This window comes from Apteryx rowi, unplaced genomic scaffold (assembly GCF_003343035.1).
Source record: "Apteryx rowi isolate R43461 unplaced genomic scaffold, aptRow1 scaffold_15, whole genome shotgun sequence".
NCBI classification, from domain to species: domain Eukaryota; kingdom Metazoa; phylum Chordata; class Aves; order Apterygiformes; family Apterygidae; genus Apteryx; species Apteryx rowi.
The window spans coordinates 1989161-2015881 of record NW_020447752.1 but is presented as its reverse complement, the minus strand read 5'-3'; the positions used below and the strand labels follow the sequence as shown (position 1 = coordinate 2015881).

The following is a 26721-nucleotide window of genomic DNA, read 5'->3' as shown; positions in this document are numbered from 1 at the left end:
AAGGGAAGCATGTGGCTGGGTTTGGGGGCAAAAGTGTGAAAATCCTCCTTAATTCTCTTAAGGGGTTGGATGTCATACTATGCATCAGTTCTTACAGTCTGGGACAGGAAGGCGCTATCCACATATAAATTACAGGTGTGAAGGGGAATTACTGTTGGAAGCTAGAGTGCATGAAATCCCAACTTCTCGTGGTGAATCATCTAGTGATGCTTCATGTCTTCCTTCTGAAGCAAACCTGGCAGGTTGGATTTGCAGCGTCTCTTAGCACCACTTGCTTTTCACGTGCTGTTATTGACACCAGGACTCTTGTTTTGTTTCCTGCATCTTCACCCTCCCCATCACATGGCTGAGAGGAGAGAGGTGTAAAAGTGCTGTCATACATTCTCAAAGGCTCGATAGTACACACTACCTCCACATTTAAAAGATTTTGCCGTGCATATGTTGGCCTGCCTTGCTTGTGATTCCAAGTGCGATTATTCAAATATTTTCAGTATTATTTTCTGWGATGCGGTTATTTGTGGAAGATCACACTACTGAGAGAAGATAAATTTGTAATCCTGCTTAGTGGTTGATCTTGCCCTATCTAAGCACACTATGGTTACATAAGARACAGTGACCTGAAATCTTCTTTTTAAACTGGCGGATGGGATTCCTTTCCCTTCTCTCCTTCGCACACAGTAGCATGATTCAGAATTTTTTAGAACRGTTTAGAGGTTAAAGGTTTTACTTTGAAATCGGAATAGCCCCTAATAATTAACCTTTAGATTGGTGTGCCAAAGAAAATAGCAGTGTAACAGGAGGTGGGTTATTTTTTTTGACAGCTTGGATGCTGTGTCAGTCTAAGTGTTAAACAGGCTTCCGCTGCGTTTTTTGTAGCGTGGCTTGTTTTGGGGAAGTGCTCAGAAGTCTCTGTAAAGTAGCGCTATCTGAGGTTACCTGGCACAGATGAAGATGAGCACTGGAGAGAAGAGCTTGAACGGCGCCGCTCCGAAGGAGCGTTAGGACAGACGGTGGCGGGGAGCTTCGAGGGATGGCCCTGGCGTCCGGGGAAGGAGGCTCTGCTCCGTCCCCAGGTGTTACCATCACACCTTTGAAGGCCAGCAGAGATGGCAGGTTTGTGAGCAGAGGGGAAGGGCTGGTTCTTGCGAGCAGCCTAAAAATTAAAAACATATGTTAGAGCTCTGTGTCTGTACTTATTTATTGTTTTTAACTTCTCTCAGTAAGGCGAATGAGGAACTGGCAGCGCGTTTTTTGGCAAGGGCCTTGCGTTGCTGAAGTTTGAGATACTTTCCCTTCTGCTCAGTTGGCCCTTGCTCCCTCCCATCCCTCCCAGTCACGTAGCAGCTCCAGGTTGAGCTCAGGTGAGACATCTGCGCTCTCCTGGCTGAGGACGATGGTGGGGTGCAGCAGACTTCAAGCACTTTGCTTTGTTTTTTCCTCCCCTGAGAAATGCTATGTTAGATATGTTGGTGTTAAAAGCTCCGTCTAAAGGTGTGAGGTTCGTTCTGTCACCTCTGCCTGTCTGTTTCCAGAGCCGTGCCCCCGTCTCCGCTGGTCTGCACTCGCCTTGGGAAGAGCCCCGTTGTCCGAGGAGGAGACCTCACTGCGGCCTTTGCAAGGGAACGACAGCTCTGGGGTGCCGGGGGTTCTCGGAAAACCAAAATCCCCTCTCTTTAATTTGGGGAAAACACTGCGGGTGGGGAGTATGCGTGTGAGGGTGTCTACAGTCTTTTCTTCATTAGGATTTTCCAGCCTTCCCAGCGGCTGGGAAGCGTTCGGCTGTCGGCAGCGYGCTGGAGGGGCCGTTTCACCGCCCGCTGGGGTGGGATGCGAGCGGCCCACCGCTCGCGGAGGAGGGAGGAAAGCAGCGCGAGGGTTTTGTCTCCGCTGTGGGTGAATCCGTGTTGTCTGTGATGGATTCTCACTGCGACAGACTGCAAATGGGATCTCTCTGGGGAAATTAGCCTGCGGCTTTTGACTTTATTAAATATTCTCCAGTGCCATCCCGAAGGACCGCTTTTTAGTGCTCTGCGATGTTTCGCCTGTATTTTGAACATCACCTACATAAAACGTGACCATGTATAGCCTGTATTTACGTTAAAGCCTATGTGCAAATAGTCAGTAAATGATGGATAGCAGCCTGTTCTTCAGGTCTGTAACAGGATGATGTCTTATAGGTAGATATGAGAACCTCAGCTGAAGATACTGCGGATTATTATAAAGTCTGATAGCTCACTTAGAGCTCTGGCTTATAATGATTGATTTAGCCATTTATTAAAACACCTATTTAATGATTGATTAAGCCTTTATAAACTATTTGTAACTTTAAAAATGGGACCTGATGTATTGTAGCTCCATTAGCATCTAGCTAATAAAATACACTGTGAGCCTGAAATGCCTATTAGGTTGACAGAAATTATATTTTTGACCTAAGATGTGTTGCAGTTTAAGCACCCTGTTATAGATTATTCTCAGTGCTTTTCAAGGCACTGAAGTACAGTCTACGTCCTTAATGCAAGCCATGGGGCTGATCAGACAGAGATGCAGACTAAGCTCTGCGCCTCGACTCCTGTCTAAATGTCGGTTGTCTCCCTGGGTTTTACCTTTATTTAATCAAGTACCAAAGTCTAAAGGTAGAATGCTGCCTACAAAATTGCAGGGGATTTTTTTTAATCTGCCTTTTTTTTTGTCTCTGTATAGAAACATTTTTTCCGAGAACTGTTCAACTTTCCATGTGCCTGAGCTAGACGGAGCTGGCTGCTAGGATGAGCTGTGTAATGGGATATCTGAATTGTAGCAGGAAACCTGCTCCAGTTTAATCGGACCGAGTTTAAAAAGCAAATTCAGGCAAACTGGTGCAAACCCCAGCATGGAAAAATTAAAACTGCTCTCCGTCTGGTTTGATGTCAGTTTTGCTCGGTTCAGTAACTCCTGCTGAAGAGTGTTCGTGTGGGCAAAGGCTCGCACGTGCAGTTTGACTGAAATCCCTGACACTGCCTTTCTCGCTGGGACTGAACTTGGTCCGCAGGAAATAGATAAGTTTGGCAAGGAAGTGCTGGTTAACGTGCTCACTTTCCATCTGTCCCCTCCTCCTGCCTAGCAAGCGACTTTCTGCTGTGCATGGTTAAATGATCTGCCTTGATGAATAGCATGTGCTCAGAGGTAATGGTGTGCTTTTCCTTGGGAGCCGGAGCTTGCAAGGCTTGGAAATGTTGCGGCAAGGCCGAGAACTTAAACGAGCACGTGGGGATTCACTGGGTGTGGGAGTGCTGTTGCCTGGTCGAGGGCTGATGTAAAAACCAAAATGCTCAAAAGCCTTCTCAGGGCTTAGCACAGGGACTGGGAGAAAGGGGAGATGATTGGGGGGAAGGCTGCAATTTCGATTTCTCTTGCAGCGCTGTCGAGCCGTGCAGCAGGCATTTGTTTACCTTGGGGATCCATCTGCGATATTTATCTGTTCATTTCTGGAGATTTTGGACTAGCGGGTAACCAAGCGTGCCATAGGAAACGTGGGAAGAGGGGAGAGAAGGCGGGCTGGCTCGGACGGCCTGCGCCCCRTTGCGAAGCTCCCCAGCCAGCTGTTCGGCAGCTGTTCTCGCTGCCAGGACCACGGGGAATTCAACTGGGAGCTTCCTTTACTCTTGGAGCACAAAGTCCCTTTGGAATCGGCAAAGCCGCCGCAGTGCAGCAGCAGCAAACGGCCTGTGTTTGCGGTGTCTCCGCTGAATTCCCAGGAGCGGAGGTCTTGGCAGATTAAAATGCTGTTGGTTTCCCACAGTACAGTGTTACCATTTACTTTTGTTTAGGGGAATTAACGGACCCTGTTTCAGGCCGAGTATATGTGACTTGGGTTCTTGGACGCTTGCTTCCAGGAGGACTAAATCTGCAGAGGGTCAGAGGTGTGTAATGCATCCTGCCTCTGCGCTCGCTTTCACTAATCCTCTTTGCTCTCACGGGCCTTTTGGAGAGGCGGCTTTACATAATATATAGAACTGCCGCTGCAGTAGCCCTATAGGATAAAGAAGATTATTTGTCCTGCCTGGTAAAAGATTAACATAGCAGCTCGCAGTCTGAGCAGGTTGCCGGAGGGAGGTAGCAGGAAGGCGAAGGAGCTCGTATCGTCCAGCTGGTTTCCGCCCCACTGGGTCTCGCGCTGCCGAGGTTTCGCTTCCGAGGCCGGCAGTGCGCAGGCAGCTGCCTCCGAGGACACGGTTTGGCGCCGTGTTTGACTGTCGGGTGCCTCTCGGAGACTGAGATGCGCGCGGAAAAGTCACAGAGAAGGTGAATGTTTGTTTACCCTTTCTGACCCTTTAAATATTTTTTTCTTGGTTACCTTTGTCAACAGKGTTTATAACTTTAACCTCAGAATTAAGTCATGGTGGACACTGATTACTTGTGAGGGGGAAAAGCATTGAATTCCCCTTTGGATAAGAGTTTACCATTCAAGCGCTGACCTTGTTAAAACATGTCAACTCAATAAAAATGTGAGTATTTAAAGGCAAGTGACTTCTTCCTGCCTTGAGGGGCGTAATTAAGTGATTCCACAGCCCTTCACCCAGCCGGGTGGGCGGGAGGAGGACTGAGACGCTCCCCAGCCTGCCGGCAGAGATAAGTTAGCGGCTTTCCGCTGGGCTCCTTTCGGCTCCMGCGTGGCAGCACCCGTCAAGTCGGTGGCGTTTGCGTTTGGAGGCTGGTTATCGGGCTGAGGCACCGCTGGGAGAATCTGGCAGTGATTGGGCTGGGAAACCCAGCATTTCACAACTGCGTGGAAAATGATGTGCTTCTTTTTGGGGGTGGGCAGTTCTTCATCTTGCATCAGTTGAAATTGGGGTCAAATGGTTTGYATTAAAACAGACTCAATTTCCTGGATAAAGCATGCCACAAAACTTACTGGTGTGTGTGTGTGTTAATCATCAAAATTCCTGTACCATTTAAAGATGGAGAGGTATCCCCTTTCTTGAGGTTTTCCTTGTTTAAACATTCCTTCTGAGTTTAGAAAGTAAATGTTAGTTTTATATTGATGTCCATAGAATGGTTCAAAAGCACCTTCCAGCCCTTCATCTACTATTGGAATTTTAAAGGGATTACAGAAGTATTCTCCTGCGTACATCTGATTCCAGGTTCTGCTCCCCCGTAACAAGGAGCGACAGCCTCCTTTACAGCCCAGTGCTCACGTACCATCCGTGGCAGGCGGTAACTTAGCTGCAGTTCCCAGGGTGCAGAATCCCCTCTGCAATTAATTGCAGCTCGCCCTGCTGTTAGTGCACTGGGGAATCTTGTTTCCAGATGTCCCTTCCCGCGGGAACCTGGAAGAGGCTGGCTTTGCAGTAGCCGGGAGGCTGAAAGAGTGCCTGGGGTGGGGGGAAGGAGGATGACTGTTTCCAGTTTAGGCTGGCACGTTTGTGCTTGCCGAGCCATGATCGGTACCCAGGGGTGTGAATTGTTCCRAAATCGTGGCTCCAGTGCTGAAGCAATAAGGGATCCTCCTCCCCAGCCAAAACCCAGGAACGCACATACACAAACCGACTGCACGGAGGAAAATCCCCGCTAYGCAGAAGGGTTCAGAGGCTTTCCAGTGTGCAACTGCTTTACAAGTGAAATGTTATTCCGTCTTGGGTTTTTTAAAAACATTAGGCTTTTTTTTTTTCCCTCTCTCTCTCCTGGGCTCTTCACTTCCATGCTATTTGTGCCCCCGGAGAAGTGTGTTTTCCAGTGGAGGCTGCCCTTGCGCTTGGCCTTCCATGCAGCAGGTTTCTCCGCAGAGAGCAGGATTTGTGCTGGGCAGGAGGTTTGTGTTTGTTCCACGATGAGGGTTTGCGAAGTCGTGGAGTCCAAACGGAGCCATGGCTTTGCATGACCGTTTGGGAGCCCCTCCGTAACGGGTGGGACCAGTATTGACATCGCCCTCGGCACACCATTAACGTGCCTCTCGCGAGCCTTTCGGCAGAGCCTGCTGGCAGTGGCTGCGTGGAGGGTGAAGGAGAGGGGAAGGGTGGTTGGTTTGGAGCCGGGGGTTCTGTGAACCAGAACTTGCTCCCTGCTTGAGCACTGGAAAAGCTGTTTAAGGCTCAAAGGGGGGGAGAGCTGTCCTGGGTGTGCGACTGCCTGCGCCTCCCTGTCCCCACTGTATGGAGCCTGGCTGCCCAAGCAGAGGGGGCAAAGTAGAGATTTGGGGACAGTAATCCCTGTGTAAGCTGTCCTGCCTCAACAGGGTACCTGGGGAACTCGTTCTCTTAGCAGAGATGACTTCAAATGTCGTGTCTCTTCTCGCTGTGGATAACTGGAGTCCATCGTAACCTTGAGCTAGCCTCAGATTTAAGTTATAAACTCGATGTATGCCGGTGCTGGGAAGTGTCCTTAAAGACCCCTCAGATGCATTCTGAACAGGTTATTTTACTGTAATTTGTTTTTGTAGCTCTGCAAAAGCAATACTTGACCTTGGGACTATGCTGCCGCTGTTGCCTCTGCTAGCAGCCTTGGTGCTTTTGTGCAGACCGGTTTTGTTCGAATTCGATGGCTGCGATGTCGGGGCTCCTGTCAGCCCCGGAGGAGCTTCCCAGCCGGGGAGTGCGTTGCGTCAGACATCTCCCTCGTGGTTTTCCTTCGTTTCCACTCCGCGGCCAAGGGTTGGAGGGTGAGTAACCGTATGAAACCTCAGCCCCAGGCKGGGTAGGCGCAGGATGACTGAAGGTAATCTGTGCCTGTGCAACAGCCGCGATGGATTGGGCTAATGAGTCATTTTAGGAATAGCTTGGCCTTGGCAGCTGAGGGTTTTTTTTGTTTTTTTTCCCCTTAGTAGTAATAATTATTATTAATAAATAGTTTTGAGTTAAGTCATTGCAAAAGCAGGCAGACTGATAGTGCAGGGACTGAAACAGCATTTCCCTAGGGAACGAAGCAAAACTCTCCCCCGCCTGGGGCGGGACGGGGTTGGCAGGCTGCGGGCGTCAGGCCCGGCGCGGTGGCGTTCACTGAGTGCGCTCCGGGAAGGTGGGTTTGGGCTTGCAGACAGCGCTCGCTGAAGATAGACCCTTTCCCCAGCTTACTGCCATTAAACCGTGAAAGAGCCCTGTGGGGCTGTGATTTCTGACTACCCTTGAAAGGCTTAAATAGCAAAAGCAAAAAGCCATTCCTCCTCCTTGCGCTTGCGTTGCTTTTTATTTTCAAATGTGCGGTATTGATAGTTGCAGTTGCTGGAATAATAATGAGAATCTTTAATTTAAAGCATGTATGTTGCTGCTATTTGTGAGCTTTTCAGGCTTAATATCTCAGTTTTTCTTTTCACACAGGCTGGTCTCTTAATTTTGTATTAGAAGCTGAAATTTCTGTGGGGGAGTGTGATACCAAAGCTTAAATATCATGGGAAAAATACTGTCCTGCAGAGTGCAATTAGCAAGTGTGTGAGGGCAGGGGCTGTCTGGGTGTAGGGAGAACAGGTCCATTGCTTTTGCTTCCCCTCCTTAGACTTGTTTCTAAGGCCAGTGAATAGGTTTCCAGGTTGTGTTGTTGGTAATTATTGTGATTAAAAAAGGAAGAAAAAAAAAAAAGCACAAGTCTCACAGTGTTTAGTGATTAAAAAGATGTTTTCTTTTCTTTTTTTCCCTAAGCTCTACTTTTGCAATCCATATGTTGTGTAAATCCCAGGAGAAATTTCTTAAAGTTCTGCTCAGGAAAGAAAAGCTAGAAAACGCGACTCAGACCAGAGATTTCAACCTGTTCAGTTTGGGGAGGCTTCGAGGTTCCCAGCGGAAGAGCAGACTCTTCTGGAAATGCTACATCTGTGTAGCACGAATTTTAGTTGCCTTTCAAGGACTCTTTCCAACTAGTCCGCAGACTCCCGGAGGCCTGTAAACCGCAGGCTGAAAAACGTTTTTCCAAGCCCAGGAAAGGCAGATTAGAAAGGACCCAACTGGGCTGCAGTTTGAGCGCTTTCCTGGTGGAAAGCCGGGACTCCTGATCTGCTGGGGTTGACTCCTGGCTTTGCAGCGCTGCTTGTTAGCCCGGCGGAGCTTGGCGTGCGAGCACCGAAATCCCGTTTGCTGGCTTGCATGGGTTTGGTTATTAAACACGTCATGAATCCCATCTGCCTAGTAAGCTTGTCTTTGGAAATGCACCCTGGAGTGCCAATCCCACAGGGTGCCCTTTGCCTTGGAGCGGAGCCAGAGGGAGCAAGGGAGCGGGAGTTTAGGCCCGTACGGACAGACCGTTTCAGCCCTTTTAATTGGGCTGCCCGGTTGAGGGACAGGGGTTTCTCAAGCAGAGCTACTGTGCGCGGTGGTTAAAGCCTCGGCGAATGGCCTGGTGTGTACCCCGGAGGGCTTCAGTGCTCTGCGTACCCTTACTAGCGATGTCCGGGAAGGGGATGTCTTGGAGGAGGTGGCAACAGTCTCTTCTCCTCCTTCCCTCACTGCAAATGGTCCAGCGTTTTGCAAGGTGCTACACATTGTATGCAAATGTGGAAGTGTTTTGGTGCCTCTAGAGAGGCTTTGACTTTCTGTCTTGAAGCTATTAATTACCTAGACAAGGAAAGCTGAACCTACCCAATTAATGGCTCCTACTGCTTCGACCTGTCTCTCCAGCTGCTCTGCTGTGAACTAATGAGCAGCTCCGTTCCCTGGGCCACCAGCGAGCTCCAACTTCTCGTGGCTTTTCCTGGGGAGAAAAGAAAGAAGCAGAAATGGGCAGGAGCAAATGGCTGAAATTCTGTTATTAACCTGGGCTGAAAATTGACTCTATCTTCTAGTAATTACCTGGGGGATATTAGGAGAARGGCCTCATGGAAGGTTCAGAGCTCGTGTTTGACAGAYGATTGCAAGCAATTGAGTTAGCGTTACTTAAGTTACTGTCCTGCGTCTGAGGCGCGGTAATGTGCAGCGTAAATATAGCTACTGCTTTGCAAACCTGAAGTAAAATGGGTTGGTTTAAAATAGCTCGAATCTAAAAGGACTCCGTTCTTTAGTGATGTTTTATGGCACAGCTGCATAGCATCTCGTATATATTTTTGAGTACCTTAGTTTACAGGTCATTTAATTTATTTGCAGGCTTTGTTTCAGTTCCCTGGGGTAATTTTGTTCCTTTGCACATGTCTTCCTATGGAGGCGTTGAACTGTGCGGTTTGTCACAAATAGCTCTGCTTTTATGCTGGCAGTCGGTGCTCTTCAAAGATCCTTGTGTGAAGTTTAGACTCCTGAATCATTAGAGGATCACGAAAGAAAAGAAATAATTTAGAACATGAAGATGTTTTGTCGTCTTTGAAATTGGGAATGTGCAAAAGAAGAAAGTGTTTAGTAATACAATCCATCTCAAAGACCTTGTCTTAGGAAATTCAGAAAATGCGGTTGCCTTCTCTTTCAGGATGTAAATAATCGAAAATGTCACTCCTGAGCCGAGTAATTTGTTCAACAAAGAATCTCAAGGAGACGAGTCCCTTAGCTTTCATGACGTGCCCAAGACATCAGAGGACCTGTCTCTGCAGCAATACGAACTGAAGCRTTTGAAAATCAAATGAGCAGCATGTTCTGTGCAAAGTAAATAAATAAATAAGTCTTGCAGGTGCTTTGTAAGCTCCCTTGTGTTTTAGAGGCTCCTTCACCTGGGTAGCCGGTGGTTTAGGCTGGCTCCAGGGAGCCGCAAAGGGATGCAGTGACGATGTGCTACGGTGGCGGCTGGTGACATGCTGCTTAAGGTGCTTGGGAGCGTGGCTCGAGTAACCCTATGGTTTCTAGGCTCATTAGTGCACATCGACAAGAAGTCTTTTTTTTTTTTTCTTCTTGATTTGAAGTTGTTTGTGTGTGTTTGTTAAAGTGAGATTAGTGCTGCGCGACAGTTGTGATATTTAAGCACCTGTTTAACTTAAGGGGGTGCAGCGGGTGTGTAGGGAGGGGACCGGGGGACCAGATGTCCTGGGGACAGGCAGCAAATTTGCCCTTGGGAGAAGGGAAAACCCTGGATCCAAAGTTGCTGATTCAGCTGGCGGGACTGATGGGGACCGGCTCCGTCGTGTGCTCCGGGGGCCACGTACCGCAGTTTGTCGCGGTGYGTGGAGCGGGAGCCGGCGGTCTCGCCCAGGGCAGAGCCGCTTCGGTGTGCGCCCTTTCCTTCAGCCGGCAGGATGTTTCTGAGGGCTCGTGGAGCCCTGAGCCGCGTGCTTATCCCTGCTGCTTTGCAAAAAAAAAAAGACAGGGATTGATAAATCTTGATGCCGTGGAGAAAAAACTCTGCTCTTTGGTTTCTCTGGGGGGTTTGGGAGGGGGCCGAGGGAAGGATTTTTGCCCCTTGAATAGGCCATCTGCGCTCGTCGCCCGTGGCAGAGCGGGGAGAGTCTCGAAGCAGCCCGCGGCCCGGGCTGGTCCTGGCGCGGGAGCCCTCGCCCACCGCCGTGGTGCTTCGTTCTCTCCTCAAGCTGCAGTCACGGCTGCCCTGGCCCGAGGGTGCACGGGGCAGCAGAGCGGGGGTATTGCACCGTTTCCAGCTCCCTGGCAGGAATTTTGGTGGAACAGCAGGCAGTTTGGGGTTTGTGCCTGTCGGGCTCGTGGTCTGCAGCAGCTGGGCCCCCGCCGTCGCTCGCCGGCGGGCACTGGCRCGGTTTGAACTGGCCACGCATTGCCCCAGCTGGAGTTTTCAGCGGAGACGGGGCTTCCCTCAAAACCGGTGCGTTTTCAGCGTTTTCCCCATCCCTGGGGTTTTCACTAGTCAGGTCTTCCAGRTCTCCTTCGCTGTCCTGCGCTGGTTTTCTCATCTGTCTCCTTTTGGCTGCCTCCATCTAATCTGCRCTTTGGCGCGTGGTTATCGCTCCTCTCCTTTCCTACTCCAGTCTCCTGTCCCGTTTCCCTGTGCGCTGCCTGCGCCTGGGTGGCGGCRGTTTTTGTTTTTTAATTTCCTCTTCGGGCATTTCCATTTGTCTTTGCAGATCATCTTCAACAAAGGCCTCACGTGGTCTAACTTGTTTTCTATTTCCAGCCTACACTTAAAATAACTCCTTTGTTTCATGAATGGCCTATGCACGAATCCAAATCCCCCTTTTTTCTGTGGGTCTCTTTTTTCCTTTTCCTTGTCAGCAGCTTTAATTATTCAAAGCGTCCCTTTTGGGAACTTAGCCTGAAGCTGCGGATCGGTAGCTCGGCGTTGTGTGCGCATGTGTGCATGCGGGTGGGCTCTTTCCGCTTGTCCCCAGAGAAGCATTTGAACTGGTTTGCGGGGCCAAAGGCTCCCTGCCGCCCAGCAAGCGACGTCCTTACGTAACCGGGAGCAACTCTGCCATCGCGTCTCTGCTGATGAGTTTGCAGTTCAGGCGATCCATGTGTCATCTGCAGGCTTTTGCAGTTCAGACTTCTTAAACAGAAGATCCTCARGCTTTTTAAATGAACGAGAGGGGCAAATCCACCAACAGGAGCAGGGAAACCAAAGGAAGGAGCCCAATATAACAAAATTTAAAAAGCAAAGGCCAGCCTTGCTGGCACCGGCATGATGCTGGGGACATGGCTGGACTCGCGCTTGGTACGTGGTTCGAGCAGTTTAATAAGGTGCTGTCCCTGCAGCCAAGCAGTGATAACTGAGCACTCCTGCAAAGGAAAATGGGTCAGTCTAGCTCATTTAAGCATATATGTGCTCCCCTGGGAGCCTTCKCAAGGTCACTCAGCGCCTCTTTGCTGAGACCTGGGAGATGCTTAAACCACGCGCAACCTATTGCAAGGGCTCAATGGCCTGTACGTCRGGACGAGAAGGGTGTCCGTGGTGGGGGCGGCTGCGTGGACGTCCCATCTGCTCCCCAGTAACCAGGTTGTGTTACTGAAAGCCAGGGTCTGAACTAGGACTGTTAAGTGAAAGGAATTACAGTGCGGAGGAATTACAGTGTGTACTTTCCATTGCCAGRAGCATTAGACTAATGTCATGTCGCTACTCGGAACAGCCTGTCTGGGAAACCTGCATTTCGAAATGCAGCGGGGAGCAGGGCTGGCAGGATCAAACCCTCTGACCTTGCTCCGCGCAGCTGCGGTGCCAAGATCTGTTCACAARTGCTGGCAAAGGTTATCTCGGGGCAGAGCTAAACACGGGTCCCATGCCCAAAATAGCTTGGAAAGATTGAAAAGGAGTAACCCAAGTCACAAATCCTGCTTCACCACTTTCCGCAGCGATAGGAGCAGGGTAGGGAAGGCACCTTTCATCGCGATTCAAAACCAGTTCTGCGTGGAGCTGCACCACCGTGGGAGAGCTCGTGCAGCCTAGTGGTTTCCAGCAAGGAGGTGGCAAACCAGGATGGTGGACTTCAGCTCCTGAGCCTCTGCGTTTCCTCTGTGGCCTTAGGGACTGGTTGTATCTTCCTGCAAGGGTAACATCCTGCGCTGGGTAGCTCCGTCGTGGTGCTGTAACGTCCCTTCTTCCCCCAGATGCGCCGATATAACTGCTTGTGCATCCGCACCGTCAGTCAGACTAGGAAAGTAATGTAGTTCAGAATTATCTGGCCAAAAGGGAAGAGGGTTGCTGTAAATCGAGAGACCTCAGAGTCGGTTGTGGGGATGCAGCTGGGGAATGGGGCAAGAGCCGTGCTAAGCTGACGTTGGCGTTCAGCGCGCGTATGAGGAACCGTGGGGTTGGCCGTGGCGTGCAGCGAAGCGGCTCCAGGGCGCTTGAGCCCTGCTTTGCTTTCCTACTCTTCCAAAGCAGGAAAATGCTCCAAGATTGCACATTGGTGGTAAAGGCCTTGACYGTTAGGGTTGAAATAACCTCTTCTCCATGCCATGGAGCTCAGGACATGCCTGGTCTTTCCTTTTGACCCTGTGCTGCTGTTTTAATTTAAAACCTTTGTACCCTGCTGTGATTGAATGCTGCTAGGGATTCCTGGGCTGCAGACACCGACATTGTTTCCTTTGTTACTTTGAATACAGCCCTAAATTTATGGCAGACGGCCTGCTTTCCTACTGAAAGGACTTAATAGATACAGTACACACAAATATTTATGTATAATGTCAACTATCTTCCAAGAAAATTTCATGCACATATTGATTAGACAAATCTATTATCATTATGTTGTGCCTTTCTTAGGAGTGGCGCTCTACACATTTTCATTACATCTTTAATTATTTTAATTTCCACTAGTCTTTAAAAGAAAACATGGGTAAGTCTCTAATCGTTTTTGAGATCTGTTTTTGATCTAGAGATGTGTGGCGCATGAATGCCACTACAGGTAGTGGAACGGCTGTTGACAATAAAAGCGCTGTCCTGCTCTGCTGCACACCCAGCCACGCGCTGGGGATTTAGCATGGCTGGTTGGTTGGTCTCTTGGAGATGAACACTAACTTGGTATTAATCATACATTTTAAATGAAGGTACTCCTTAACTTATTTCAAAATACACAGGTTGACTGGAGGATATATATATTCTTTTTTGTTGTTGGAGGAGGAAAGTCATCATGTATTTAGCATTTGAGTAAAGAAGATTTGGTTGTTTTTCCAAAAAGTTGTATCATTTTACACTTGTAATTAAATGTCAACTTTATTGCCAATACTCATCAATTAAATGTAGCCTGATGAGTGCTGGCAGCATTTTGTTTATTTGCCTGACTGTCTGCGGGGCACATGTAGTATGGTGGTGCTGGCTGCTGTCATTCAATGAGGTCTTTTGCCATCAGTTTGTGGGCTACCTTCTAACGTCTTTTGCAGACCATCCATGGTCTTCAGACCACAAGTTGAGTAACGCTACTCTGGACTTAAGAAAYAGAATATTCTGTTAATCTTATTTCAGCATGTCTTTGCTTAAAAAAAAAAAAAAAGTTTATTTTAAACTTGAGCAGTGTATTTTCACTGGGACCTTTAAAACCTTTATAAAGACAGATGAACTGGTATTTTTTGTGAGCTGGGAGTGTCTTGTTCTTCTCACCTCTCAGACGGATGAGCTAAGGAATGGGGTAATTACGGCGGCTCACCCACATTTCTATCATGGCAGCGGCAAGCCAAGGATCTAACCTGGGAATCCTGCTTTCCCCTCAGGAGCGTGGAACACCTCTGTAGGGTTTGTTCCAACTTTAAAGAGTAGCAAATGTGTTGAATGAACGCTGCTAATTACATTGTTTGTGAATCAGTTCTTCCTAGCAAAGCCCTATTTCAGGTCTGTGCTTTTTGCGTGGCACTGGCTGAATTAGCGTATCCTTTTGCTGTTGTAAGGAGCTGGGCTCAACRATCAGCAGGAACGTGCAGGCCTGTTTCTGAGTGCTGTCATCTCATAGACTGTGTCCCTGTGGATGAGTGCGGGGAGGTGGGGGCTTGCTGTGCCTGTCTTCGGGATGGGACGCAAACCAGCCTGGCCCAGTGCCGTACCCCCGTGTTAGCGGGGGGCCGAGGCTGAGCTGGTGCATGGGGCGGGAGCCGGCAGGCGCCCAGCCAGCCGGGGGTGCGGGCAGAGCACCTCTCGGCGTAGACAAGCCTGCAGGAGCTTGCAGCGTCTTGCCGAGTGCTTTCATGGTGTAAATTAGGGAGAACAGGTGATGAGGAAATGACTTCACGCAGTAAATAGTCCGTGGAGCAGAGGAGCAGGGAGCCTGGGTGGAGGTGGAGATAGGCYTTGACCTGCAGAGATAGGGGACAGGGGGTAACGGGTGGAAGAGAAGCATGAGGTCTCCGCATGACATTGGGCTTATAAGGTATACGGCATGTGTGTCCCTGAACCCCTGATTATTGACATACAGCGTGGGGTGCTCAGGRTCTGTATTGGAGAGGTGTGGGGGGTCCAGGGCAAGTGCTAATACTGCTGYGTGCAGGAGAGCTCTTCGCTGGAGAGCTGATGCATTTGCCTGGACGGCTCTCTTGCACCAGACAACTTTTGGCTCGCTAGCAGAGACGTGATTTCAAACATCTGTCTTAACAAGAAAAAATGTTTGTGTTCAAACAATTGTTTGTGTTCAGGGAAGAGCATGGTTCTCAGTCTGAGGTCAGCAGGAGGAGTCCCACAGGTTTAGGGTCAGGTTTGCAATATGTGAGCTGCTCAGATCCCTGCTCGCACCGTAGCTGAGGAGGAGTCCGTGCCGAGGCTGGATGGCGAAAGCCTATGAGGAAAGAGCAGATGGTGAACGGAGTGGGGGAACCCTCTGCGTCCCAGAAAGCAAACCGAGGTGGAGAGACAGTACGAGACCCTACTTCCATCGGAGGCAGCTCTCCACGCCCCCGTGCCATGACAGCTGTAGTTTCACCGTTATTCCTTGCACCGGCACCGYGGGGGGGTGCAGTCCTGCCTGGCTGTCTGCTCCTGCCCTAGGGCTTTCTGTGGACRTGGTGAAGGGTCGAGCTCGCCTGTTGTTGTTTGCTGCGCGGAGCTGGCAGGGGTGAGGAGGGTGGAGTTGCTGGAGGCTTCACCAGCGGGGCAGGATCCTGGGAGTCTCCCAAACAGGTGGAAATAAATGCATGCAGGAGCCTCTGTAGCTTCTCGCCACCTTTGCAGCTCTGTATTGCGGTCCTGGCGCTGGATTCACCAGGAACCTCCTGCTTTCTCCTGTTTCTAATCAGAGATTGTAAATCTCCTCGTACCTAGCGCTGTAATGGCTAATGCAGGTCTGTGGATGAAATATTCTTTGATGGAGACTCCAAGTAGAGGAGAGACATACTTTTCYGGTGAGACAATGTCTGTTCCTCATCAAAATCAGTTGAGAAAAGTAGTAACCAAACAGTTCGATCTTAAAGATTTAAAGAGCCTGGCAGCATGCGTTCTGTTTTATTTCCATTAATCTGCTCCTACTGCTTGTGTTCCTCTTTTAAAAATAAACTAACAAGGGTCCCTGACGAGGAGGCGTCCTGGTAGGTAATTGGCCGAGCGGCGTACCTCGCTGCGCCCGGCCGCGAAGGAAGCCGTCCCGCTGCGTCCTCGGCGAGGTGTCCCCTGCCGCGCTGCGCTCCAGCTGGACCACCCGCTGCCCTGCTGTCGCCTCGCCGGGGGCCCTGGTCCTCGCCGCAGCGGGTCGCGGCCGCGTTTTCCTTCGCGCGCGGAGCAAACCTCCGGGCTCCGTTCTGGCCTGCCTGGAAAGCCCCTCGCGTAAAAATTGTGGTGGCATCTGCGGTGGCATCCGTCGCAGTGCCTCGGGGACCTCGTTGGGCTCCGGCCCTGCCTTTACCCWGCCTGCCCACTAGGTCATTCGTTAAGCTCGTGCTTAGACCTTGCTGGCGACGTCCCGTTCCCTGGTTTTAAGGTGTGGAAATGCCTGCGTGGTGCTTTGCCTGTTTACAAGCGTGGGATTTTTGCCCTTGGCTTTCCAGAGCTATTTTTGGGGCAGTTATGCTGGTTGTTGCCCTGGCAAGGGAAACCCTTGGTAACGCGGCTTGCGTGTGGTTAGCGTGCAACACGAGTGCTGCGSTGCGCTGCGCTGCTCGCCCGCAGCCTGCGTCGGTGCAGGACGGTTGTGTTGGGTACCGTAATGGCACCCGGTGCGTGTGTGCGTCCTTCCGGTAACTAGTTACCTCTGTGTTGAGAAAAAGAAAATTGAAGTCCTTTCCAGTGTGTTGACTTGATCACTCTGTCCCCTGTTTATTCTCTGATCAGTGAAAATGACTTAATTAAGGAGGTTTTGTAACTTCCATAAAAACGTGTGAATTCTCCTGTCCCTATTCACGAGCGTTCCTGGATGCGGTTATGGGCAGACCCTTCACGTGCGCTCTGCTTCGGGATGAGAACGTGTTTGGCTCTCCCACACCTCCAGCCCCCCCAGAAACTACAGGCTTCAAATCACAAAGCTCTTCCACTGGCGCTGCTTCTYGGGACAAAATTGTCACCGCAGATTTGTGTAGTTTTCTCTTCGCCGCTGCCCTGGGAAGTTCAGAGAATGTCTTGAGTGCTTCAGTGCTGGTAGCTGGTTGCAGAGGCCAAACCAGAAAGCTTTTGAACTGTTTGAAAGCTTAACACAGTGCGTCTTTGCAGTTGGTGCTGCGTTTTGAAGCTGAACTTCTGATCTGAGGAGCAAAAAAAACAAACAAACAAAAAAAAAAGCAGTCATCCCGTTTCCCGTTGTGCAGGCAGCCGCGCTGGCGCTGTGTGCATCCACATCCACCTGTTGAGCTCCGAACGAGGCAGTCGGTTCGCTGAAATCCAGCGGCAGCTCCGGCGTGGCGCGGGCGCCTGTGTGGGCTGGTTAACTCCTTGGTGGCTGCAGGCAGAGACGGCTGAGCCTGAACCCRCTGTTAGGAAAGTACCGAGAACTTCTGCGGATCCCCGCTGGCTTTTGGAGCTCCTGCGCGCGTCGTGCACGCTTCCCCGGCRTCGGCGGGGCGGGCTGGGGCCGGGGTTACCGGGGCAGAACTTGCCCACGTGGAAGCGTGCACGTGCCCGCAGCCTAGCAGGGTGTCCGTCCGTTCATCCGTCTGCGGGGGGACTGTCTGACCGCGTGCTGACAGCACCGCCCCGCCGTTCAGGACGGGAATCGACGCTTCAAGCCGCATCCAGTCGGAAGCGCAAGGGGAAGTGGGGTAGTCATACTGGAAGTATAAGTAAGTGCCGGCAGCCCGCTGGGCGTCTCTGAATTCCCCCGCGTCTGCAGGGGCTTTCCTGCCCGGGGGTGGATGCTGCCGAGCGCCCCGAGCCCCAGCGCGGGGAGCCCGTCCCCCTCTGCCAGGACGGCGTAGCAGGTAAGGTGCCGGGGCCGCGCGGCCGGCAGCGGGAGGCGTGCGGGGCCGGGAGCCCCAGCTCCTTGTGCCGCTCGTGAGCCCCGCGCGGGAAGGGCCCCGGTGCAACCCGCTGTGCTCAGCCGCCTGGCGCCCGACCTCGCTCTGCGTTTTCCTATATGCAGCTCTGCAAAATATCCGTCGTATCAGAAGCTTGGCTGCCCCTTGGGAGAAGCACGAAGGTATCTGTGTGTTTCTGTCATCCTTAGGCTGTAACGGGAATTTGCTGCAGATTCCTTTTTTGGGGAATTAACCTCTTTATAAGAGGGGGAGCTCCTCAGGCTGCTTCTCTCCGGCCGCTCGTCGCCTGCCTTGCAGCGTCCGGCGTGCTGGGGACCGTTGCTTTGTTTTGATTTTGTTTTTGCCTGGCGAACGGTGCGTGGCTGCAAGCAAACCAGCGAGGCAGGCTTGCGTCTGCTTGTAGCAGATAGCAAGCGGTTTATCAGCAAGGGCTGATCTGTGGTCTCAAGGGAAAAAAACCCATCTTCCTCTTTTTCCTTTCCCACCCCCTTTTTTGGTTTTTTGTACATGCCAACTGCTGTTTCAGTTGAAATTGCGTTTGCAGGGACCGCTGCGCTTCTTTCGTGGTAGTGGCTGCGGGAACGTGAGAAGAGGCTATGGGTAGCTTTGGGTAGTGCTGTGAGCTTTTTCTGCTGCTCCTCGTGCGCTGATGGAAGATTTTGATATCGCTGCAAAGCTTGCACAAATCCGTACTTAATAAGTACCTAGGCTGGGGAAGAGGCGTGTGTGCGTACGGCTTTGCCTGTGATAGAGAAGAGATCATGCAGCGAGAGAAGTCGGACTAGCTGCGTTTCTGTTCGAATGAATCAGAGCTGCGGTTCTCCTTGTATGAGATCAGTTGTGGCAACATCCTTCAAATCCCGGCAGCGGTGGAAATTTATGCTTTGTATAATTAACCGTTAATATGAGAATAATGGGTAATGCCTCTTGAACTGGCAGCAATAAAGGGCAGCGTGTAAACACTGGTTACTTTTAGCTGAAGTCCTGACAAAGTGGAGGCTTAAACTCCTCTCCAAACAAACTGCTTGAAAGATCTATAAAAATCAGCAACTTGTAAATCTCTCTGCAGGGCTGAGGGGAATGCTCCCACTTTGTTGGGTTTCCCCATTTTGTTGCAGCGGCGAAAGGAATTGCAACGCACGATAAGCCATTAAAGATGYGGGCGACGGGGGCGTTTGTGGAAATGCTCTCTGGGCAAGGTGTTTTCCGTGGCACTTGATCCGCATCAGAAGGGCCTGCCGTTGAATTAATATTTCCATGGCGCTGGAGGCTTGTGGCACACTTGAGAGGAGGCCGTGAGTGACAGTGAAGTCCCATGGGTGGTGCGAGGGCTGGAGCTCGGTGCACAGTGTCAGCCCCAGGCCCTGAGCGGGGCTCGCCTCAGATGGATGCAAAAATTGCCACGGCTTGCAAAGAAGGATGCTGAAAGGGAAGCATGTGCGTGGATGAGTGACAGGGTGTAGACAGGGAAAGGTGGCTGAGGAGGGAGGACTTGTGATAGCACCTAATGAGGAAAGCAAAGCTGTCTCAGCAGGCGAAGCTCCCTGTGTGAACCGCTGAAGAAGACGGTAGTAGAGCAGGGGCCAGGCTGCTCGGCTGGGACCGCTAGGCTCGCATGAGGCATGAGAGAGCTGCCAGTGAGGAGAATTTGGGGGTGGAAATGGCAGTCTTGTGGTGCTCCTTGCTGGAGCGTTTGTTCCAGGCTTACTCCCTCTCTAGTGCTCCTGTTCCTTGAGTTTGAAATGGCCGGATAAATGTTTTTTCCACTGCTGGACTCAGCCTGAACATTGCTGCCCTTTTCTTCCCCTTCACTCCGCTTGTGCGTTTGGGCTCTGTGTCCATTTTGAAGTACCAAAACCCCAGCTGGCGTTGTTGGGAGCTAGGTCACCCCCCAGAAGTACCCGTCTCTGGGAGACTTGGCGACGGAGGCCTCGATCCATGCAGGCTGCAGGCCGCAGGGCCCAGCGGAGCCGCCGGCAGCTTGCGGTTGGGCAGTGCTTCCCAGGGCAACGCCGTGTTGCGCGTCGCTGCAGTCAGTTGGGGTGGATTTGGAATAACCTTATATTTGGGCTTTCCTGTGACAGGAATATTCTCTAATAAAATTTTAGCGGGGGTATTTGCCAAGCCGAAAATGGGGCTGTTTGAGAACATGGAAGGTGGTCGGGTTTTGCTCATTTTCTGAGGCTCCGCGTTCGGATGTTTAACAGGCCTGTGGTTGACTGAGTTTTAATCTGCCGCTTTCCTGTTTGCTTGCAGTTGTGGTGTGATGTGGAGAGCRCACGCACGAAGAAGAGGAGCTCTCGCCTCTCCTAATCCTTTGTGCCGGTGACTTGGAAGCAGCGAACGCCACGTCTGCTCGTTCGACATGTCCGGATCTACCCAGCCCGTGACGCAGAGCTGGCGTGCCGCTGAGCCGCGCTATCCCCCTCACGCCATGTCCTATCCGGTTCAGATCGCTCGACCGCATGCGGTAAGGCACGAGGCGCTTTCCTTCGCTGCCCGCTCGCGGGGTGGGAGCCGCGCAGCGTGTCCCCGTTGTGGGGCAGCGGTTCAGCTGTGCTGGTCTCTGCTGTGGCTGTTAACGAAAATCAGAGCATTTCCGTGTTTGCAATATGGGATTTCATTGTTCCTCTCCCGTGTGCTCCTCTTCCTTTTCTCCATATAGCACTTACAGCCTTTCTCTCCCTTCCCAGCCTCTTCGTGCCGCTTGCGATGGCCGCTGGTGGACGCGGGCATGCTGTTTCCAAGCGTGGGGGCCCTGGGCCTTTCCCGGAGGGAACGCAGTTGGGCAGATGCAGTAAGAGCGAGCATTGGGAGAGAAGGGGAAGCGTGGTTAACCGCACGCTGCCTCTGTCCCTCCTCGGCTTGGCCTTCCCTTCGTGCTGAGCCGGGGAGTGCCCGGCCTCCTCTCCGGRGTGGGGGCTCATCGGTTCCCAGCAAGCCCCATCCCTTGCCTTTGCGTCTCTGAGCTCTTGTGACTTCCGCAGGACAGGCAGCGTGCTGCCTAAGAAACCTGCCGCTCACTTTTCAGTTGCGGGGGACCAGCCCTTCTCTATTTGGCGTTTCTGGCTGATGGTGGTGGTCTAGTGAGCGAGAAGAAAATTGAGCAGCTGGGGTTTTTTCCATTTCATCCTTTCCCGTGTTTTTCTCTTCTTTCCTTTGACCTGTAGTCTTGTTTCCTGTTGGATCAAGGCATAAACTGAGATGAGGGTGGTTCTTTAAAAATAAAATAAAATAAAAAATAAAAAAATTAAAAAAAATTTGAAGCACATCCTATAGATTTAACTGCTAGAGAGCATGGCTTTTTCACTCAGGGCCTCCAGAAAATACCCAACAGAACAGGGGACGTCTCTAGGATACATGCTGTGGACAGAGGGATGGACTCTGACTCTGGGGCTGGGCTCGATCGCCTGCTGGACATGGGAACAGTGTCTTGTAAAAGCAATTTCCTTGGGAACCAGTTACGCTTCCTTAGTGAAGCTTGTGGGTGAAACTGTTGCCCAAATGGCGTGTGAGGCAGTGTTTTTGTTGAACGCATTGGAGCTTGCGAGGGTTAATTCACCCAGGTCCTGCCTCTCCCTTTTGTATCTGTCACTCATGTCTGTGCTTGCTCATCCTGGATGTTTGCATGATTTAGGTTTAAGCCCTTAACGGAAAATACTCTCCTTAGTGGAACAGCTTTAGTCAGCTCAAGCTGCTTAAATGAATCTTACAAGGTGCTGGAGTGTGGCACACGCTTGCAAGGCGGCTCTTTGGAGCCAACTTCTCGGTGAGTTAAAGCAAGGTGACCACAGCCACAAAGGTGTTCGTAATGTGTGTTAGGGCAGGGGGGTGAGGCGACCTTCTCTCGGGGCTACGTTTCTGGCAGTGAAGCCTATTGGACTGCAAAATCCAATGTTGTGGTGATGTTAGGGTTTGACTTGAAAGCCTGGAAATCCAGGAAATGCAGGGAAGGGCTGAAGTTCCAGTCTGCCCGCTCTGCTGGGCTTCAGCAGAGTGGCACATGGAGCAGAGCCAGCGTTCGGAAAGCTTTGAAATAGAAATGTAAGGAGGGTGCTGGACTAGCTTTTGGCTGTGTTGCCTGGCTCATGTAGGTTGCTTGGGGCCTACATGCTTCTGCACAAAGAAGCTTTTCATCCAGGATATGAGACATGCTGACCTGATTCAGTTTATGGGAGTCTTGCTTCCATCGGTGCGAGCATGTTTATTTGGGAGGTGGGGTGTCATGAGAGCATTTTTCTCAACAGGAAAATCTCAGTTCTTTTTGTCAGAAACTCTAGCAGGATTTGACCAGGTGAGCCAGATCTGCAGTTGTTGCAGAGCCCTCATTTAAAAACAAACCCAACCCCCTCAAAACCAAATGTGGAGAGGGATTTTTGGAAGGGTGCAAATGGCTCCTAGCTTTGGGGTTGAGTCCTTGTGTCTTGCTAACCCACATTGCTCCCCTCGGTGTCACAGCAGCAGCAAACTGAACCGAACGGGCCAGTTGATCACAGGTCAGACTGTGAGCTCTGGGTGTCTCCAGCCTGTCCTGCTCTCTGGCTAGAGTGAATACTGTTTTTATTCTGCTGTATTAATGTTGGAAGAAGTTGCTGGCATTTGCTCCTAGAAGCTATTTTTACAGCCGCATGTAATCTTCCAGAGTTATGTGATACCTTTTAGGTGGTTGGATGAAGGAGAGGTCTAAGTTGAGATTTTAGATGGAAAGCCAAAGTGATCTTCTCTCCCACTTGATAAAAGTATGCCAGCCCCACACAAATCAGATGCACCTTGCCTCCGCTCGAGAGGGTAGACGGAGCGTTTCTTGGAAACGTGTCCCTGCATGATCTGCCCTGCCATGCTCAGCTGTTTGCAAACATACGTCTCTCGCTCGGCGGAGCTGTCAGCTGGAACCTGGCCACGGCTCCGCGGATGGAGCTGATCTCTGATGAGATTGTTTGGGAGAGCCCAACTGCTTTGAAGTTGCTGTGCTGTTTAATATTAAAGTGTTATTTGCTTGCATGGCTTGGCCAGGTCAGTTTTGTCATGGGGTGTGTTTGCACAGTGAGAGCTTGTTTGGAAGAAAGCAGTAGAGGCCAAAACCTACCCAACACAAACATGTCTTGCATCTAAATAGATTTGGGTTCTGGTTTGCTGCATTCCGCGACATCCTTTCACAAGAAGAACTGGGAATTATTAGCCCTAGGAGCCTTACCCTGGCTGCAGGAATTCCTGCTGCGGAAATCCCCTGAGTGTCTCTCCCCGAGTGCACGTGCAGGGCTGAGCACAGTGGAGCTGTAGATGCTATTGCAATATAAAAAAATAATGATAGTTCACCTGTGATGGTTGCACCCAGGAAATGTGGCACTGCAGGAATACTGAGCTCAGAAATGAGCCGTGACATATTTTAGACTTGGAGATGCTTCTTTATGAAAAGTGATTTCAAGGATTGCAGCTGTTGGATTTCACAGATGAGGCAAATGAGAGTGGATGTGGCGAAGGGGCAGAGCGCAGCAGAAGCAGGCTGGGCGTTTTTCTTCTCCCGTCATACAAAACCCGAGGGAGTAGCCAACAAAATGGGAAGAAGATGCGTTTCAAAGGAGCAGAAAGAAATACACTTTGCACATGTGGTCACCATCCCCCAGCAGTGAGTTCTAGCGGTTCCTGCGGAGTTCAGAGGTGGCGGGGAATATCCAGTACTGATGGGTTAAGGATTTGTAGGCTGCTTTCACTCTTAGGTGCCTAAGTTTGGGGGAGGGATGGGAACAGATGGGTCTAATGCAAACTGAAGCTGGGCTGGGTGGAGCTGAGAGCAGGCTCTTTGGCAGGGTGGGCCAGTCCACATCCGTGCCGCGGTGTCGTCCCCCGCACTGACACGCATCTGGTACCCGCAGCTGTCAGAGAGGCAGGCCCTAAATTCTAGTATTTTAGAGTGACCCGCTATTTAATTCCATCTTATAGGTATTAAAAAAATCACTTTTTAAAAAACAAAACAAAACAACCCAACAACTTTGCAAAGTATATATGCATACATACTTTGGGAAGGGAAGAAGGAAGGTTGGTRAAAAGACAGACTTCTGGTTTGTCTGATGTTTTTTAGATAAAACTAAAATCCACCAGGAATGGACAGGTTTTTCTTAAGAGCACTACATAGTTCTTGACCGAACTAAAGGGGAAACATTTTGGTTTTCCATATTAATTAGCTGTAGTATTGGGGTGTTTAGCTAATTTGTCATGTCCGGCCTGGGAACAGAGGAATTTTGTTGAATGCTCTGTGACCTTTAGCTAAAGGTGAAAAAACACATTACTTATATTCCTAACCTTCTGATGTGTCCGAAGTTCATGCTCTCTCAAAGGAAACCTTGGCATGACGGATATTCGTTTTCGGCAACCTGGAGATATTTTCTCTAAACAGATCGATTTCCTTGCGCAGCGCACGTCCCTCTTTCCCTTTAAAGCCTCTTGATGATCAATATTCCCTGGGGACAGGAGGCCTCTCCTCTCTTCCTCCTCCTGCATATCCAGTTGCTTGCTGTGCCCTCCTGAACGCTCTGTTCGTGCCCTGGCGTTTCTTCGCTACAGGAGCGATGCGCCTTTGGGGTGCCAGGAGGTGGTGCCGGGGCTGGGGAGACACAAGGTGTCCTAGGGCAGGGGCCCTTTTACTAAAACAGCTTTTGGGGTGCTCTTAGAGTTTTGCCTACTAGAGATGTTGAACAGCCTTCATGGATTGGTGGGATTACTGGTTTTTTTGGGGGGTGCATGCATGTGCACATGAACTTGGTGCTCCCGTGTCGTTTGAAACCCACTGAGAGCGCCGTTGGCGCTCTGCAAGCCTCCTGCATGCTGTGCGGCCCCGTTCCCACCAGGCTGCCTCCACGGAGAGGAAACTTGAGCTTTTCCCCTCCTTAAACCCTGAGCTCTGGCTTTCAGACAAAGACCTTCATGCTTCCTCACATGCCGCCTCTCCTGCCTGGGAGCAGCTCCCTCTAAACCTCTGTACGTTCTTCGTTACAGCTCCCCTTTTGCAAAACAGTAGTTGTGCAGGAGTGTCCCGGGACGATTGCTCATTTTTTGGTCCATGATAAATACTTCCTTGTCTGTCTGTACAACAGAGACAACCGGGTTGGTAGAAACTTGTGTGTTGATTTGGTGTCCCGGCCAAATGGTGGCCTGGGGGGGATTCTGTGCCTTCCCTGCCGAAACTCCTCCCAAGAGGTTACACAGGGCAAGTTAAACCGAGTGTCCTACCCTGGAGGGTGCTGCGAGGAGGTGGGTGTTCCCGAGATGGCAGGAGCTAGCTTGTCTGCAGGGTGAAATGATCAGTGTGGAAATACGGCGTCAGGTAAGCCGGCAGAGAGGTAGCGCTTTGCCTTGCAACCGCGAGGCGCCCTTGCTGCTTGTTTGATTTCTTTTTCTTGGAGTGGCTGTTCACGGTTTTATCTGCTGGAAGCAAAATGCCAGTTTGTGTCAGCGCTCCAGGAACTTGAACGGAAGAGTTTACAGTGCCAAATCCTAAAATCCCCCAGGCTGCAAAGAGCCTTTTCCAACCGCCTCCAAAAGTGAAAAGAGTCTTGCTACCAGCTGTGTAGCTGAGCTGGGGGCAATTCGTGCCAGAGATTTGCTTGTTGAATCGTTTCTGCCAGCCTCCAGTTAATGTTTTAAGGAATGACTTGAAAATGAGAACCATACCTTGGAATACCAACTCTGATCAGGTCTCTGTCACAAGAACTCAAATGATCTCTCTTGAGAAGTACTTTGAAATTTCCAGTGAAGTGTTGCATGAGATCTGAGCCATTCAGTGGTGGTTTGGGGAATATTTGCTTTCTGTTCTGGGATTGGGAGAGCGTGGAAGCGAAGTAACAGGGCACCAACTTCCCTGCCCTGGGGTCTTTCCCTTTTTGCCAAGAAGGAGTTGACTTACAGCAGTTGGTGTTTACAGTTCATTTTCCTTAGGATACAGTTTTTATCCAAAACAGTTTTATTTCTCCAAGCTATTGCAAATTTCTACGGTTGCTTTTTGGACATGATTTGATGTAGGGCGTACTCCTTTGCTTTTGGCTGATCTCAATGCTGTAAATCCACAGAAGAAAAAAAGGTTTGCTGCTTACGTGGTTTGGCAATGGTAGAGACCCACTAATGCCGCTTTTGGAGATCTAAAGCGGTTGCCTGCCCTGCTAGCCCGGCTCTGAATGCATTGCCCAGAGCAGCCCCTGCAGACGTCGCGGTGGAAACGCCTTCTTCATGAGCACCTGTGGGCAACGCTCTTGAAATGGGCCCACGCGCAGCTCTAGGAGGCAGGGTGGCAGGCTCTGGGCGTCGAGGCGGGCGAGCTGGGTCCTCGCTCAAAGGCGCCTGGATGCGACTGGGGCAAAGGAACGAGCCGAAAGTCTCGTGATGGAGAAGCTGAAAAGCGGCACTGTAATGAATGTGCCGCTGTTGTGCGTGCGCCTCTGGCTGCCCGCGAAAGGGCTCGCCGCCGACTCCAGCACCAGCCACTGGTCAGATGACGGGGAAGTCAGAGCAGCGGGGAGCTGCCCGCACCAAGATGTGCCTTCTTTTCCATGAATGGCTTATTCAGACGGGACAGCTAAACGCTGCTGACGGCCACGGTTCGCTGGAGGGGGAGAAGGCGTCGGGAAGGATGCATTACTGTGCAGCTGGTGCAGACCCTAATGGTGCCGGCAACAGCCGTGGCCTCAGCGCAGGGACGGCAGCAGCAATCAGTGCCTTCCAAGAAGAGGCCACGCGCGCTGTGGTCACCTCCTGAAACAAAAGGCCAAGTCAGCAGTGCCTGAGAGATTGATGGCAAAGAGACCGRGTCCGAACAATACGGCCATTTGTCCTTTCAGCACATGTTGCGTCCCCGTAGGCAAGATAAAAATGCATGTATTCAGCCAGGTTTTTATTACTGACCTTATCTCCAACAGTATAACTGATTGTGGGGTTGTCGTCAATTGTTTTGTTTTATTTAAATGTGCAGTGAGCGTCTCCGTGGGTTTTGGGGAGGATGTGGGATASACAGCAGTGTGCTTAGAGACCCTGTTCGGACCTATAGCCACCTCCTTTTAACTTCATCAGTGACAAT

General features: G+C 50.9%; 1 protein-coding gene across 1 annotated transcript in view; it reads left to right on the top strand.

The window, feature by feature from the left end:
- The first annotated feature begins 939 nt into the window (after nt 1–939).
- The window catches only part of NCOR2 (nuclear receptor corepressor 2), a 222757-nt gene continuing 196975 nt past the window's right edge, over nt 940–26721 (top strand). Inside the window, exons 1-2 of the mRNA XM_026058822.1 lie at nt 940–1113; nt 19914–20127. Of these exons, the coding sequence (XP_025914607.1) occupies nt 20023–20127 (105 nt within the window). The 5' untranslated portion in view covers nt 940–1113; nt 19914–20022. The remainder of the gene's footprint in view (nt 1114–19913; nt 20128–26721) is intronic.